This window comes from Hyalella azteca, unplaced genomic scaffold (genome assembly GCF_000764305.2).
Source record: "Hyalella azteca isolate HAZT.00-mixed unplaced genomic scaffold, Hazt_2.0.2 contig7231, whole genome shotgun sequence".
NCBI lineage: Eukaryota > Metazoa > Arthropoda > Malacostraca > Amphipoda > Hyalellidae > Hyalella > Hyalella azteca.
In genome coordinates this window covers 337,720-350,777 of record NW_025937359.1, presented here as the reverse complement: position 1 = coordinate 350,777, position 13,058 = coordinate 337,720, and the positions used below count along the sequence as shown (strand labels likewise).

General features: G+C 37.2%; 1 protein-coding gene across 1 annotated transcript in view; it reads left to right on the top strand.

Annotated features, from left to right (window-relative positions):
- LOC108669272 (rho GTPase-activating protein 45) overlaps positions 1 to 13,058 on the top strand; it is an 87,464-nt gene that overhangs the window by 33,483 nt on the left and 40,923 nt on the right. Inside the window, exon 5 of the mRNA XM_018156577.2 lies at positions 11,254 to 11,335. Coding sequence (XP_018012066.1) covers positions 11,254 to 11,335 — 82 coding nt within the window. The remainder of the gene's footprint in view (positions 1 to 11,253; positions 11,336 to 13,058) is intronic.

Genomic DNA, 13,058 nt, shown 5'->3' with positions numbered 1-13,058 from the left:
TAGAGCTCGACACGTCGCTTCAGGTTGCTCACTGAGTGTCATTGCAGCTCACATCAAACGAGCGCCTCTCATTCCGCCACTATGTTGCTGTAAACTCCCAAATTGCCTATCATTTTCTGAAATTACAAATGACAGAGACAGTTTGTTCCAGAGTTTCCGGAGAAATGTTTTGTGCTTGCTATATATGTACTGAAAAATTATACGCATAAATTATGCCTATTTATTATCGTCGTTTTTAAGATATTCGTGTTTAGCATGTGGGTGAAACAGTTAGTCTGCTTCTTCTGAAATTCTGATCATTAAATGAAACATAAAAATGATGGAGCAGGTAATGAGAAGGGATTAGGCTAATAAATATCACAGGTCATAGCAATACCTTTTAGGAGCTACAAAAAAATGCATCTAACTAGCCTAGCTTATATGAGCCGTTATACATAATTCTACTAAAAATAAATTCGAAACAGTTCATGTCGGCTGGCTTGCTTGCATGCAAGGTGTTCATTTTCAGAGTCAAGCGTTTGCGCGTATTCGAGCAGTCAGAATTGTGTTGCTTTCGTGTGGAATCGAACTTCATTAGTTCTGCTCATTTTCAGTCTGATGGGTGCCCAGGAACGACAGTGTGTCGATATTCCAATCATCTTACTGATAATGTCATTATCAAGATATCTTCCAAAGCCGGAGCTTCTATCCCGAATCACAAACTTCGAATTATTGGATGTACATTTCCAAGGTTGTTGCTTCACCTCCTATGATGAAAAAGTGTGCGAAATCGGTTCAATGTCAGAACACGTTCAGTTTGAGTGTGTAAAGGTATAATTTCCAAAAAATATTTAGTGAAGCATTATCATTTAAAATTGGAGTGGCATCGGCGTTTCTTGCTCGAGTTGCTTAAGAACAAAAGAACGAATCGACTCGTCCTGCATGAATGCTAATATATAGCGACAGCGTTGGTGTTTCCAACATTTTTAATTCGAAGAGAGCTTCCGTAAAAGAGGTGCTGGTTCATTTAAAAATACACAAGGTCAATTGTTATCTCTTCTTCGTATGTGAAAACATGGCAGCCTGATTATTCAAATATTAGGAAACGACAAGTGATAAATTTGAACCATCTTGTATGAAGGATCATTCAAAAGGGTTCTTTTATCTCCTGAAAATTACGTCTGCCTAAATGTATAATTTATATAAATTCATAGAATCGACCTGAATGTTTCATTAGTTTGCCTCAAACATACCCAGAAAACGAGAATTTATCTTCACCATATTGTGTTACTACTATATGGACACATAATCGCTACTTTTACAGGCAGATATGCAGAAAAAATACGCATCATGAAATAAACAAACGTTATTTTTCAAGTATAGCCATATGACCTGGTTGTGAGGGCCATCATACGGAAATGCTCAAGTTGAAGAAAAATTTTCCCCTGTCTATTTTCCCAAAGGTCGATTATAATTATAATTGAATATCTGGTGTTAGCGTCATTGGCGTGGGTAAATTTCGTTCGACAATGCCAAAAATAATAACGTTGTTTTGGGCCTTACCTCATGAAAATATAACACACAATTATTGTCTTTTTCGTGTTTGAGGGAATAAATGATGGAACAATGAAAATTTTTTCAGGTCAGACGTCACTTATGCATTCATGATAATACATGATCGATTACGTACTTGACGTTATGATGTAGTAAAGGCGCTGATTAAATTGTTTATATTTTATAGAATTGATTTTGAAAAACCGAAGAGACTATGAAATATATCATGAGGTATGCGAGATCAACTATAGATATTTTACATAGAATAAAGCAATGCATTTCACTCTTCTTTAGCTCGATCTTCTATACTTGAGACGAAGACAAACGATGCGCTCGTCTCGTATAAACTTAATAAGCTCCGGTAGACTAGAGCTTCACTTCTCGCATTTGTTTAACGAGGAGAAAGAGAAGTTTACCCTTAAAAGCTGCGACCAAAAGAAAGAGTATAATTTACGAACAGCATGTCTTCGACACGCGGTTTTCTTGCTTACAATTTAGCAGTTTTTCTAAGCTTGACCTCTTTTGGAACGTGTGACTTCTTCCAGCAACGAAAAAAGCGTTAAATTTTTCGACAAAAGTTATCCAAAAGTTATAATGCATTTTATTCAGATTAATCTATTACCAGTTATTTCTAAATAGAATTAAGATTCTTTCTATTAAAGTTTACCTTAGTTATATCAATGAAGTTTGATACTGCAAGCAGTATGAACTTTAGTTCCAAGCTTGAACAACAGTTTCTCGTAATGTATTGATGCGCAAAATATTTCCTGTTATTGAAATCAGCCATGAATTCCTGAACGAAATTATGTTGCTAAACCAAAATGTTGCTAAACCAAAACCACACAACACACATGTCGGATTTTTATTTATGTCGTGGTGACCCTGAAAAGACGTTGTCACAAATTCTGTTAATTTAAGTAGAGGAGAGGTAAGTAATGTCAGGGAGGCGAGGCATTAGAGCACAGACTAGAGTAAAGAGATAGTTCGTATTAAGAGTAAGATGAAATCAGGGGAAAATAAAATTCAGGGGAAAAGTTGTTTGGTGTGCTACTGCTGTGTCCCGTTTGTTTCTGAGAAATATGGACCTTGGTATGAAAGTTCTTCGGCCATAAATAATTATTTTTTTCTTTTTATATTGTTGTTCTTGTTTTTACCAGCACCAGTATATTTTATATTATTGCTTGTTCCATTACACCCTTCCAGGCCCCATTCTCGCCGGCTTCTCTATCCCCTTCACCCTCCATGCACTCCACAAAAATCGCTGTCCTCTCTCAGTCTCCGCCGCTGACAGATCAACTCTCAGCCGCTGAGAACAGGAGTGGAACTCTCCATTCCACTCCTGTTCTCTCATACATCCCGCCATCACCTGCACCCTTCTCTTCCAGTATCGCTCTCATCTTCCCCATCCCATGCACACGCATTCTTACATCCATTTTTCTCAGTCTAGCAGCCTTTTCTGTAGCGTCGGACACTTCTTACGCTTTTTACCCCAACTGCCTCCACGTCTTCCAGTTTATATATTGCCGTGTGCTTCCATATACGTACATGCTTTTTCAGTGAAGTGCTCGCACACTCTTCACTCAGCATTTTTTTCAGAATCTGGTCCAATAATTTTTTATCTACTCGATCACATGTAGTTTCAAGATCAATGAATGTAATTTTCCAACAGTTGCTCCAATGAAGCTCTTTACAACTCGGTACAACTCTTTACGCAGTATAAATCTTTCACCAGCTTCTATATATTGTACGGTAATCATTAAGTTTTTAATCTTTCGTCAACATATAAGAAGAAACAATCGCATTAATTGTGCGAAATAAATGAAAAATTAACAAATGTATTTTTTTTATATCAAAGTTTTAGGAAAAAAATATATTAAGTGAATTGTTAATTATTCAAATTCTTTAGCCATCCCTGTCGTCCAAACATGAACACATAAAAAACCTGAATTTTTATTAGCAACGCGCATAGAACTTTTTCAAATCTTCACATAAGTATCAATAAAATAAATTTGATATTTTGGATTAACATTGTTTTTTTTATTGTCGCGTTAGTAAGGAGACATTAATTAAGATGAAAACTAAGGGGACATCGCAATATGGCGAGCAAAACCTGCTCATTACACCATTGCAAATATTCAGCCTGACGTTACCGTAGTTTTTATCTACTGCGCCTGCACTGACAAGCGTCCTTGACTGCGCCGGTGCGTTTGGAGGCGCAGAAATGGGAAACAAATTTAACTGTAAAATAAGATTTACAAAAGAAATATAACTGTAAAATAAGATTTACAATTTTAACGCACAGCCACAACATGCAATAACGCCACCTAGCCTCAGGGCTAGCAGCCGCAGACCACGCTTGTACACCGTAATCCGGTAGTGACACATCGCTTAACCCTTTACGGCCCACATTTATTCCACCCTGTAAAAATATTTTTCACTAATTTATTTTCCTTAAGGTGACTGAGTAGATTGATGATGAGTGCATTAGGTTGAAACTATTAAATTGAAAAAAAAACATGTATCGTTTTGACGCAATTTGGTCTGTCTAAAAGTGAAGTTGCGTGATACAGAGATAACGTTTCCACTCTCAACATTTATCGACCCGTTTAAAACCTCTAGCGCCAATTCCTGGCCATAACATTACTATAACAGAGCATGTTTAGCAGACGTCATTTAAGGGTATTAAGATAATAACGCCGCAGGTCTTCAGCCAATACTGCAGCATGCTCGCACATGAGCGGGCAGTTCTGTATCCGGACTCACTTCCTCCGGCCTAACCTATTAACGCTGCCTCGACTCACAACTTTTTTGCAACCAAAGACTGGCTCTGCCCGCTCACTTGCCCCGCGTCTAACAACCTGTGGCCAATGAGGTTGGGTTAGGTCCACTCAGATTAGTTTCAGGTGGAGAAATGTTGCAACGTGTGTAGGTAAGGCCAGAAAATATTAGGCCGGAAGCAGTTAGACCAGATGCAGTTATGCATCTGGTCAGCAGTAAGGCCAGATGTAACTAGCGCATGCTCAAGTGGTGGCTTTACGCTATGGCTTTAAGCAGTTGATAACATGGGCTGCTATGTCCTTTAGCGTGCTTCCCACTGAAAGGAATATGAGTAAAATGTGAAGTTGGACAAACCTGCCCTCCGGCATGTCTCGCGCCAAGGAGGCGAGACGCTGTACAGTCGCCGAACGCATAGGAGAGGAGCGGCCGACAACTATCCGTTTCTCACAGTTTTAATTACTAAAAAAACATGTCTTTCAATCTTTGTAACTATGGTGAAAGACTTTAACGAAAAAATTCTATTGAATCCATAATTACTTCATTGATACATTATATAATAATGTTATTATTTCAATTAGAAGTAATGAATGTGGTATAGAAGTAATTAATATTAATTACTTATCCTTACTTATTAATATTACTAATTAATTACTTAAAGTAATTAATTAGTAATAGTAAGTAATTAATTACTTAAAGTAATTAATGTGTTTTGCTAGTCAGTTGCGTCTATGTTCATGACCAGGCTGCTTGTAATTTTATAAGAGTAAAAAATGTAGAGTTATGTTTTTTATCTGTTTTATTTATGTGATGTTCTGATCGTAAGAATTTATTGTTATTCATTAACCTTAGAATTCGATGGGATGGGGGCACCTGAAAATAAATTATTAATCAATTAATCAATTAGAATTCAAGTTTAACGCTCGAATATATTCAAATTCATGTTTAAATTCGCAGGAAATATGCTTATAACGTCCAAGCTTCTCGCAATCTCTATTCCAAATAAGTTCCAACTTGGAGGAAATTATTCCGCACGAAATTTTCTTCAAAAGCCATGGAAGCCTCTCAAGCATTCAATAAAGTTCCGGGGAATGAGAATCGAGTTTCAGGTTATTTGGCGCCTCGTCGAACGATGCCCGATGAAAAATTTTAAGTTTGGAGAAGAATTTCTGGGGCATTTTACAGAGCTCGGCTCCAGAATTGTAGATAGGATATTTAATTTTGGATAGAATTTTCCCATTAAATGCTATTTTTATCAGAAACTTTATGATTGTTAATCATAAAATGACAAAATTGACTCAAAGTAGAATCAATATAAATTTAGAACTAATATTCTGTTGACAGGAAGTGGAGAACACATCAATGAAGACATATATTTCCTTCAAAATAAAACCAAGAAATGAATCCTTTGTGCGAAATGAATCCTATGAAGGGGCATTGACGCCTTCAAGACGATGATAAGGTCACTTTCGTCGTCAGGGTTTTGTCAAACAAAAAACTCGTTAAGTTTCTTACACAGCTTCTGATGCAAAAAAATTATTTGAATACATCCGTGAAATAATATTGCGTGGGAGGGGAATCAATGAAGATCTAACTTTTAAGTAGTAAAAATAGACGAATAAATCGAATGAAGTCACTCAATTGAGTATATGACGAAGAATAAAAACATTCATACAAAGAAAGGACTTGCAAGGATAAGTTCGGCAGTGGAACTATAATAATATGCGTTTAAAAATTACTTTTCAAAGACAACACTTCTAAAGAATCCAGTGTCTCTGATGTTACGCATGTACAACGAATTTGTTATATTAATAACAAATATTAAAAAAATTATTTTTAATTTTATTTTTGAATTAAAAAAATTAAAATTTTCAAAATGATTTATTCTGTCAATTGATACAAGCATTGTCTCCGACTTTACGCAAGTGTGCAAAATTTCAGATCGATTGGACAGGTAGAAGTGTGTTAAATATCGACTAAAAGACTTTAGCAGACAGACAAACAAACAAACAAACAAACAAGAAGTGAAGTTAAAGAGAAGTGTTGTAAAAAGCATTGCAATATCGGATTTTATGTAGCTAAATCTAAGGCTTATAACTGTACAATTACTTCTTTAGGAAACCTCTAGCTGCTGAAGGTCACTTGTCTGATCAGTGTCAGAAATATGTCTACATCGAATAACTGACAATGTATCGACGAGTTTTACGTGATATCTGCAACGAAGTGGTAGCAATTATTTGTGATTCGCACAGCAGGAAACTAAAACTTGCACTACAGAAGTTCATTGTCCCAGAGTTTTAGTGTCCTGCATTTTTTTTTAAATTGCGACTGAGTAAATATTGAATTATATGAAAAACTGATTTTTCTCCATGTGAATGGTCGGAGTATTCAATAACCTACTGTAGCGGGCCAGCCTTGGCCGCACTCTAAATGCTATTAGTGTTCTTCAGCCGCCGCACCTCTCTAACAAAGACTGAAGAGAAGAAGCATGCTTATTGTGCTTCCTCGGGGTGGATAGCTAGAGGTCAGCATAGCCCAAGTCCACAGTGCGATTCATATACCTTCCCGAGCGTAACGCAGCCGGGCATCTTCACGGCTTTTGACACAAAGCGCCCACCACAACAGCGCCGTTCAGTCACAGGCTGGAGCGCATACAGGCCGGAGCACAATAAACTGGCCGGAGCGCAACAGGCCCTACCGCAACAACTACTCCTACGTAACTTAACCTAACCTAACCTGCGCCGCCTGTTGCGGTAGGGCCAGTTGCGCTCCGGCCAGTTGCGCTGTGGAGCAGCGGCTGTGTTGTGCAAAGCGGATATACTGTTTGGAGTTACCCACAGCTCATTGGTCTGAGGCTATGTGTAGATATTGCATGCTGATGGTTGGCGTTAGGCACAGGGCCTGTTTACGAGTTAATTTTGTTACCCACGGCTGCGCTCCTCTTTCTCGGGAAGCAGCTTATTGCGAGTAGGCAGCCTATCTATGCCTGACCTACCACACTTTGCAATGTCTGTAAATATATGTATTTAACGTCTGTATAATGTCTGTACTCGTAAACCTATATGCATTTAGCTTATAGTCCTATGTCGTGGCGGCGTGTTCTCCATATAACTTCAATATACCTTGTGGCCTTCGAAAATTCGCTGATCCGCTTTGATTAATCCTCGTGCGTTAGGGCCCGCGGGCAGAGACCCAGAAACGTCGTTGTATGGAGCGTAGTTGCCCGCTGTGCTACGAAGAATATCTCTTGATTGGTCCTCCCTAAACCTGATATATGTTTTATGCGATCGATATCGATGTGCAAATGTAATTTTCAGCCCTGTATTCGTAAGTTGCAATCTTAAAATTTCTCAACAAGATTCAAATTTTGTATAGAAACCAGCCTCTGATATATCTCGCTACACAGCAACCTAGTAAACAAACATTTTAAGACTAGCGTTGAGCGCAAGTGGCAGGGCTGGTGATTGTTTTGTTCTCAGGAGCGCGGCTTTTTGAATGTGCTATGATCGATTATATGATTAATCCGTAAAGAGATTTTTACCTTGTGTTTAGCCCTGGTATTGATGCAACTTTGGATAATGACACTTTCTAAACGAAAGTTGATCGCTGGACATGGAATGTAATTTTCTGGCTCAATAGTTACGGAGTCTTATTTTGACAAAAATTGAAGGGAAATCACATTAACGCACATAAATTAACACATTGAATTGGGTTATATTCGATAAAAGTGAGAGGGCAAAATTTCTGAAATTTGCTGTATGCTAAACCACCAAAATATTTTGCCAAGGTGTTTTCACTTAGGTGATTTGGGCAGCTTGTAGCAAAGCAAAGCGTAAGTTGGCGCAGATTGATGATTATAAACCGATCAGGGCTGTTGCCGAATCTCTTCGTCTTGTACTCGACACAATTAAGCGATTTTATACTGATATGGGATAATAAAGCTTCTCCCATGAGGACTGTTGCTATTACCATCTTTCTGATTCGCGATATCCATGTCAGTTTCCACATTTTTGCTTTCCAAATTAAGTCAATTAATTACTAAAGTCAACGGCATTAAGCCTTTCATAGTAACCCGACGGACTACATAAAGGGAATTTTCGTCATGTTACCAATCATTTACTCTTATTCGTGCAATGTACAAGGTTATTTACGAGGTCACACGTCAGAAACGCCAAATTTTATAGCCGAATGCTCTTATCTCAAGAAACTATTGTTGAAGTATGCGAGATATTAAAGAAGACGAGATTACAAAATTAGTAATAATAAGATTCCTGCTTAGCTTGAACAGCGTCTGGTAGTTTTGGTCAATTATTTGTGCTGAGCTCAATTGCTCAGGAATTAATTTAAAGTTACCCTGCAAATCTGTTAATGCTACACATGATAATTTGTGTTACAACTCACAAAAATTTTACAGTTCTCTTTCAATATAAAAATAGCGAATTAGTCTGTTGACCATAAAATTCAGAGTCAGACTGCGATGGTGATTGGAATTCCAATTTTTACACTGCGATGGCTTCCTATTCACATTGAATAGGAAGTCTAATAAAGCAAAATATATGATGTTATCATCCTACGCTGACTAGTTTTAATACGATAAAAAATTTCACGCAACGAGTGGGGGAGGATTATTGCTTTTAAGGATCGAATGTTTATAAGAAGTGTGCATGTACGCAAAGAAAAACATAACTTGATTTTTAAGTTTGAAGGAAAGCAAGTCAATCAATGCTACGACATTCGTTTTCGAAGCAAATACGACCCTTCCTAAGCAGGGCTTAATTTATGATTCAGCGCATTTTCATTTTGTTTTGCTTCGTGAGCTGATCCCTGTAAAAATGGTGTTAAAACAGAAAGAGGTATAAGAGAGATATTTTGATTAAATGACTGAGATTATACAGTGGATTACTTGCCTGGGAAAGGAAGGAATCTAGGAAAGATCGTCTATAGGATAATCCGGAATTTATACGGTGTGTCCGGAATTTTTGCAGAGTACCTATTATTAATAATAAATTAAGTGATCGAGGTATTTTACCGACACGCCGAGACGGTGACTATTCCATTTCTGACTATAAACTTAATTCGTGATGATGTGAAATTTAATGCATTTTCAGGCAATCATCGAATGATGAGGAGATCTGGTACGAAACTCGCACAATAATTGGTCTCAATTTATATGGCAAAACCTGTCGTTGTGACAATTTAAATTCCGTCAATGATAATAGGCATCCCTGGCTATGCATACTCTATCACTTCAATAAAAATGTATTATAAATTAAAATTCTTTGCGAATTGTGAAATGATCTCATGAAATTTGACACTTGTGAGCAAGTCGCTCAGCTTGGTGACCAGATTTGTCTGTTTTCTTTTAGTGGAATGGTTCTTAAATCTTAATGCGACACATGGGTCGGGGAAAAAGTGATGATAGTTAAAACTTAATTGGCAAACATTCAGAGCTATTTACAATTTCTTCTATTTTCGACTTCTGTGCATCGAAGAACATACAATGTGTTTATTTCATTGTGGCTACTTCGCGACTCAGAAATGACGGCACAATTAACTGAAAATCCTTCAACTTCCAAGTTAACGAACCAAACTTCTAGGTTTTTAAACCAACTAAAGCCACCTTTCAGGCCACCAACTGGAAAGCTTACGATCATTTGTGTTACTGTTGAATTCATCAAGTTTCTACCCTATGATGGCTGAAAATTTAAGGTGCAGAAAAACTGCTGGAACTCGTACTTATTATCATGAGCATGAGAAATTTACTCTAATAACTCACTATTTCTTGTTTTCCAATGAAGCAATCAAATGCATTTATTAAAAATCCTGAACAAAGAAAGATCCATACAGACCTGCTTCACGCACAACAATCTGCGCAAGCTGATTAACTACAATATTCGTATTTAATTCGACTCTAAGTTTGAGTGCAATCCAGTAAATATCCGATAAAAAGTTTCAATATTGTTCGATATGATCATAACATTTCCAAAAAGTTCATTTGCATTGAGTTTAGGATTAAATTTTTACCACTCCTCATTTTATAAACATTAGGCAAAAAAGTATCATCGGTATAACCTAAATCAATCAAATATTTTTGTTTGCTCCTTGCTTAAGTGGAGCAGCCGCCGCTTCTGATATCAATTTACTCTTTTTGCCGTCCAAAACAATTGCAAAGCGATGTAATGCGTCGGGGCCTATGGAGCCTAGTGGCAATCTTTCCGTCTGCAATAAAGCCGTCGCTGAGACAAACGTCTTCGGTGACGCGACAACAAACAACAAATGAGGAGGCCGGTGCCTTCATTCCGCACATATCTTCGATATTTGCCTCACTATCACCAAGGGTTATTCGGGATAAAGAATGAATACGTATGCCTATAATCTTAAGATAATTTGACAATGTAGAAGCATTAAACGCTACATTTGCTGGCAATTATTATTATTATAAACTCTGTTCCTTTAACTTCACGCATCGTTCTAAATTTTAATATTCACGCCGTATGGCGTACAGAGCGAATGAACATTTTTATTAAAAGTAAATTTTGAGTGCCTTTTTAGGGATAATTTTGTCCGCCTTATACAGGATTGGCACTTCATCGAGAGATTCGGATATTGGAGGGAAAATCGAACTTGACAGATGGCATTGTGATTTGAAAGTCATCTTTTGCATGGTCAAGACCATGAAATATAAACCTCATACATGTTACTAATATTTACCATTCCCGACTTTAAGGACATTAATAACTGTTCATATGAATTTATATCTTGATTTCCCTTCATCTAGATTCTAGAGCATACAATTCAAATATTTTGATCGCAGCAAGAAAATTGTTCTGAGGATGTTCATTAATTCCAAGCATAAATATGTTACGATTTTTTGAAAATGACCACAAAGAAGTTCAGGCTACCACATTTCACTGAACATAAAAGTCGCTGTATTTCTTTTTTCAGATTTCAAGTACGAGGATGAGAGAGCTGATCCGGGGCTTTTCTTGGAGTCGATTGATCAGCTCGCTCTGGCGTTCTCTAGCAGGTGAGCTGCAGCGCGAGCACCAAGTCTATGTGCGCTATATTAAAATTTACCGTGCCAGAGACAGCATTTATTTTTATTAGACAAGTTATAGCTGATCGTTCGAATACTTCAAATTAATTTTGTTCTTTAAAATATGCACACTGTGCTTCATAGATATAGGTTCTAATTTGAAGAAATCCATCAAAATATGAAGTGGTCTTCAGTCATCTTTTGAGATTAAAATTCAAGCATTTTTCGGTGCTGTGATGAATGTATCCGAATTGAAGAGGGTAGATGTTTCCATCAGAACATGAGGATTGAAATAAAACGATTCACGTTTGAGCGTGGATGTACACTTAATTACGTTGTATGTCATCCATAGAACCAATATTCTTATAATATAGTGCAGACTAAGGGTCAAAAATCATAATCTTCTAGGGCGTCTGCAGCCTGCATTAAAAACTTCCGTAAAAGATATGACGCCGAGTGCGGAAGTGGCAGCATATGACTTAACTACGAGATAAATCACTCTATTTATGCTTTATTTAAAAAAGGGAATATTCATAATAACTTGATTATCATAGTTATATATTAATTATTACAAGGGATTATATTGTTCGCAGGATTTTATTGGTGTTATAAAAATACTTATTTTCGATTATTGCTATTCATGCAAATTAATATTTTGTTATTTTTGTTGGCAATTGTTTCCGTCTCCATTACTTGAACTCATGGAGCATCATCAACTCCGATACTCTAAAGCAGACACAGAAGTTCTCTTTGGAAAATCGACAAAATCTATAAATAAATTGCTTTTTTATTTAGTCTGAGAACCGAATTAAAGTTATAAGCCAAATCAAGTGAGAAATTATCTGCCGCGTTTGCGCCGTTTCATGTCAACGCTAACGCCGAACAGCAGCGCTACCATCATAGTTACGGTGAGGTGCAGCTGAGAGCCGACAACTTGCGTCCGCTTTTACAAGCTTTGAGTTGCAAGTGACTTCGAGTATATAGGCTGCCAAACTGCAGGGTGGTGCTCAGGGCGGCGAATCCGACTGAAACAATAGAGACCCATTAGAGAGATGCATAGTGCCAAACTGCAAGCAGGACTGGTATGCTTTATCATGTCCTTCATGCAGTGCCTGCAGAAATTTCCACAGTGTGTCTATTGTTAGTGCTGTCTAACCTGAATTTATTATTTATTTTTTTCAGCTCTTGTGATGTGAATATAAAACTTACAACTCTTAAGCTATCAACCATTTAAATTATCTTGAGATAATTTTATCTGTCATTAAAATCGATTGCTTCCTGTTAGAAGCGGCTTATAAAACAAAACATACGCTTTGAAAACATCAAAACACAACAAAAATATATAAAAGCATTTATGCTCGCGATCATTAGTTATATGCAGCGTGTATGATGGTTCTCAGGGCTACGCACGCTGTGGTGCGACGTGGGCATTGAAGTTCATACCTTTTTTTCCAGAGATAGCGAGTTATGTGACTCTGAATGAACATAGCTGCAGCAAAACTATGAATCCTCTTCATTCCCATAACCGATTAAACCACCACCACTACCAAGCTATGAATCACATAGCCTCTTCAAACCTCGACTAACAAATGGTCTGATAGTTAATTAATTCAAATGCTTCTTTATTATTCCTTGATTCTGTTTTAACATTGAATCGTTGATGCTTTGGAATGCAGAACTTCACTAAGCATAAAATTTATCTTCCAGCAATAAA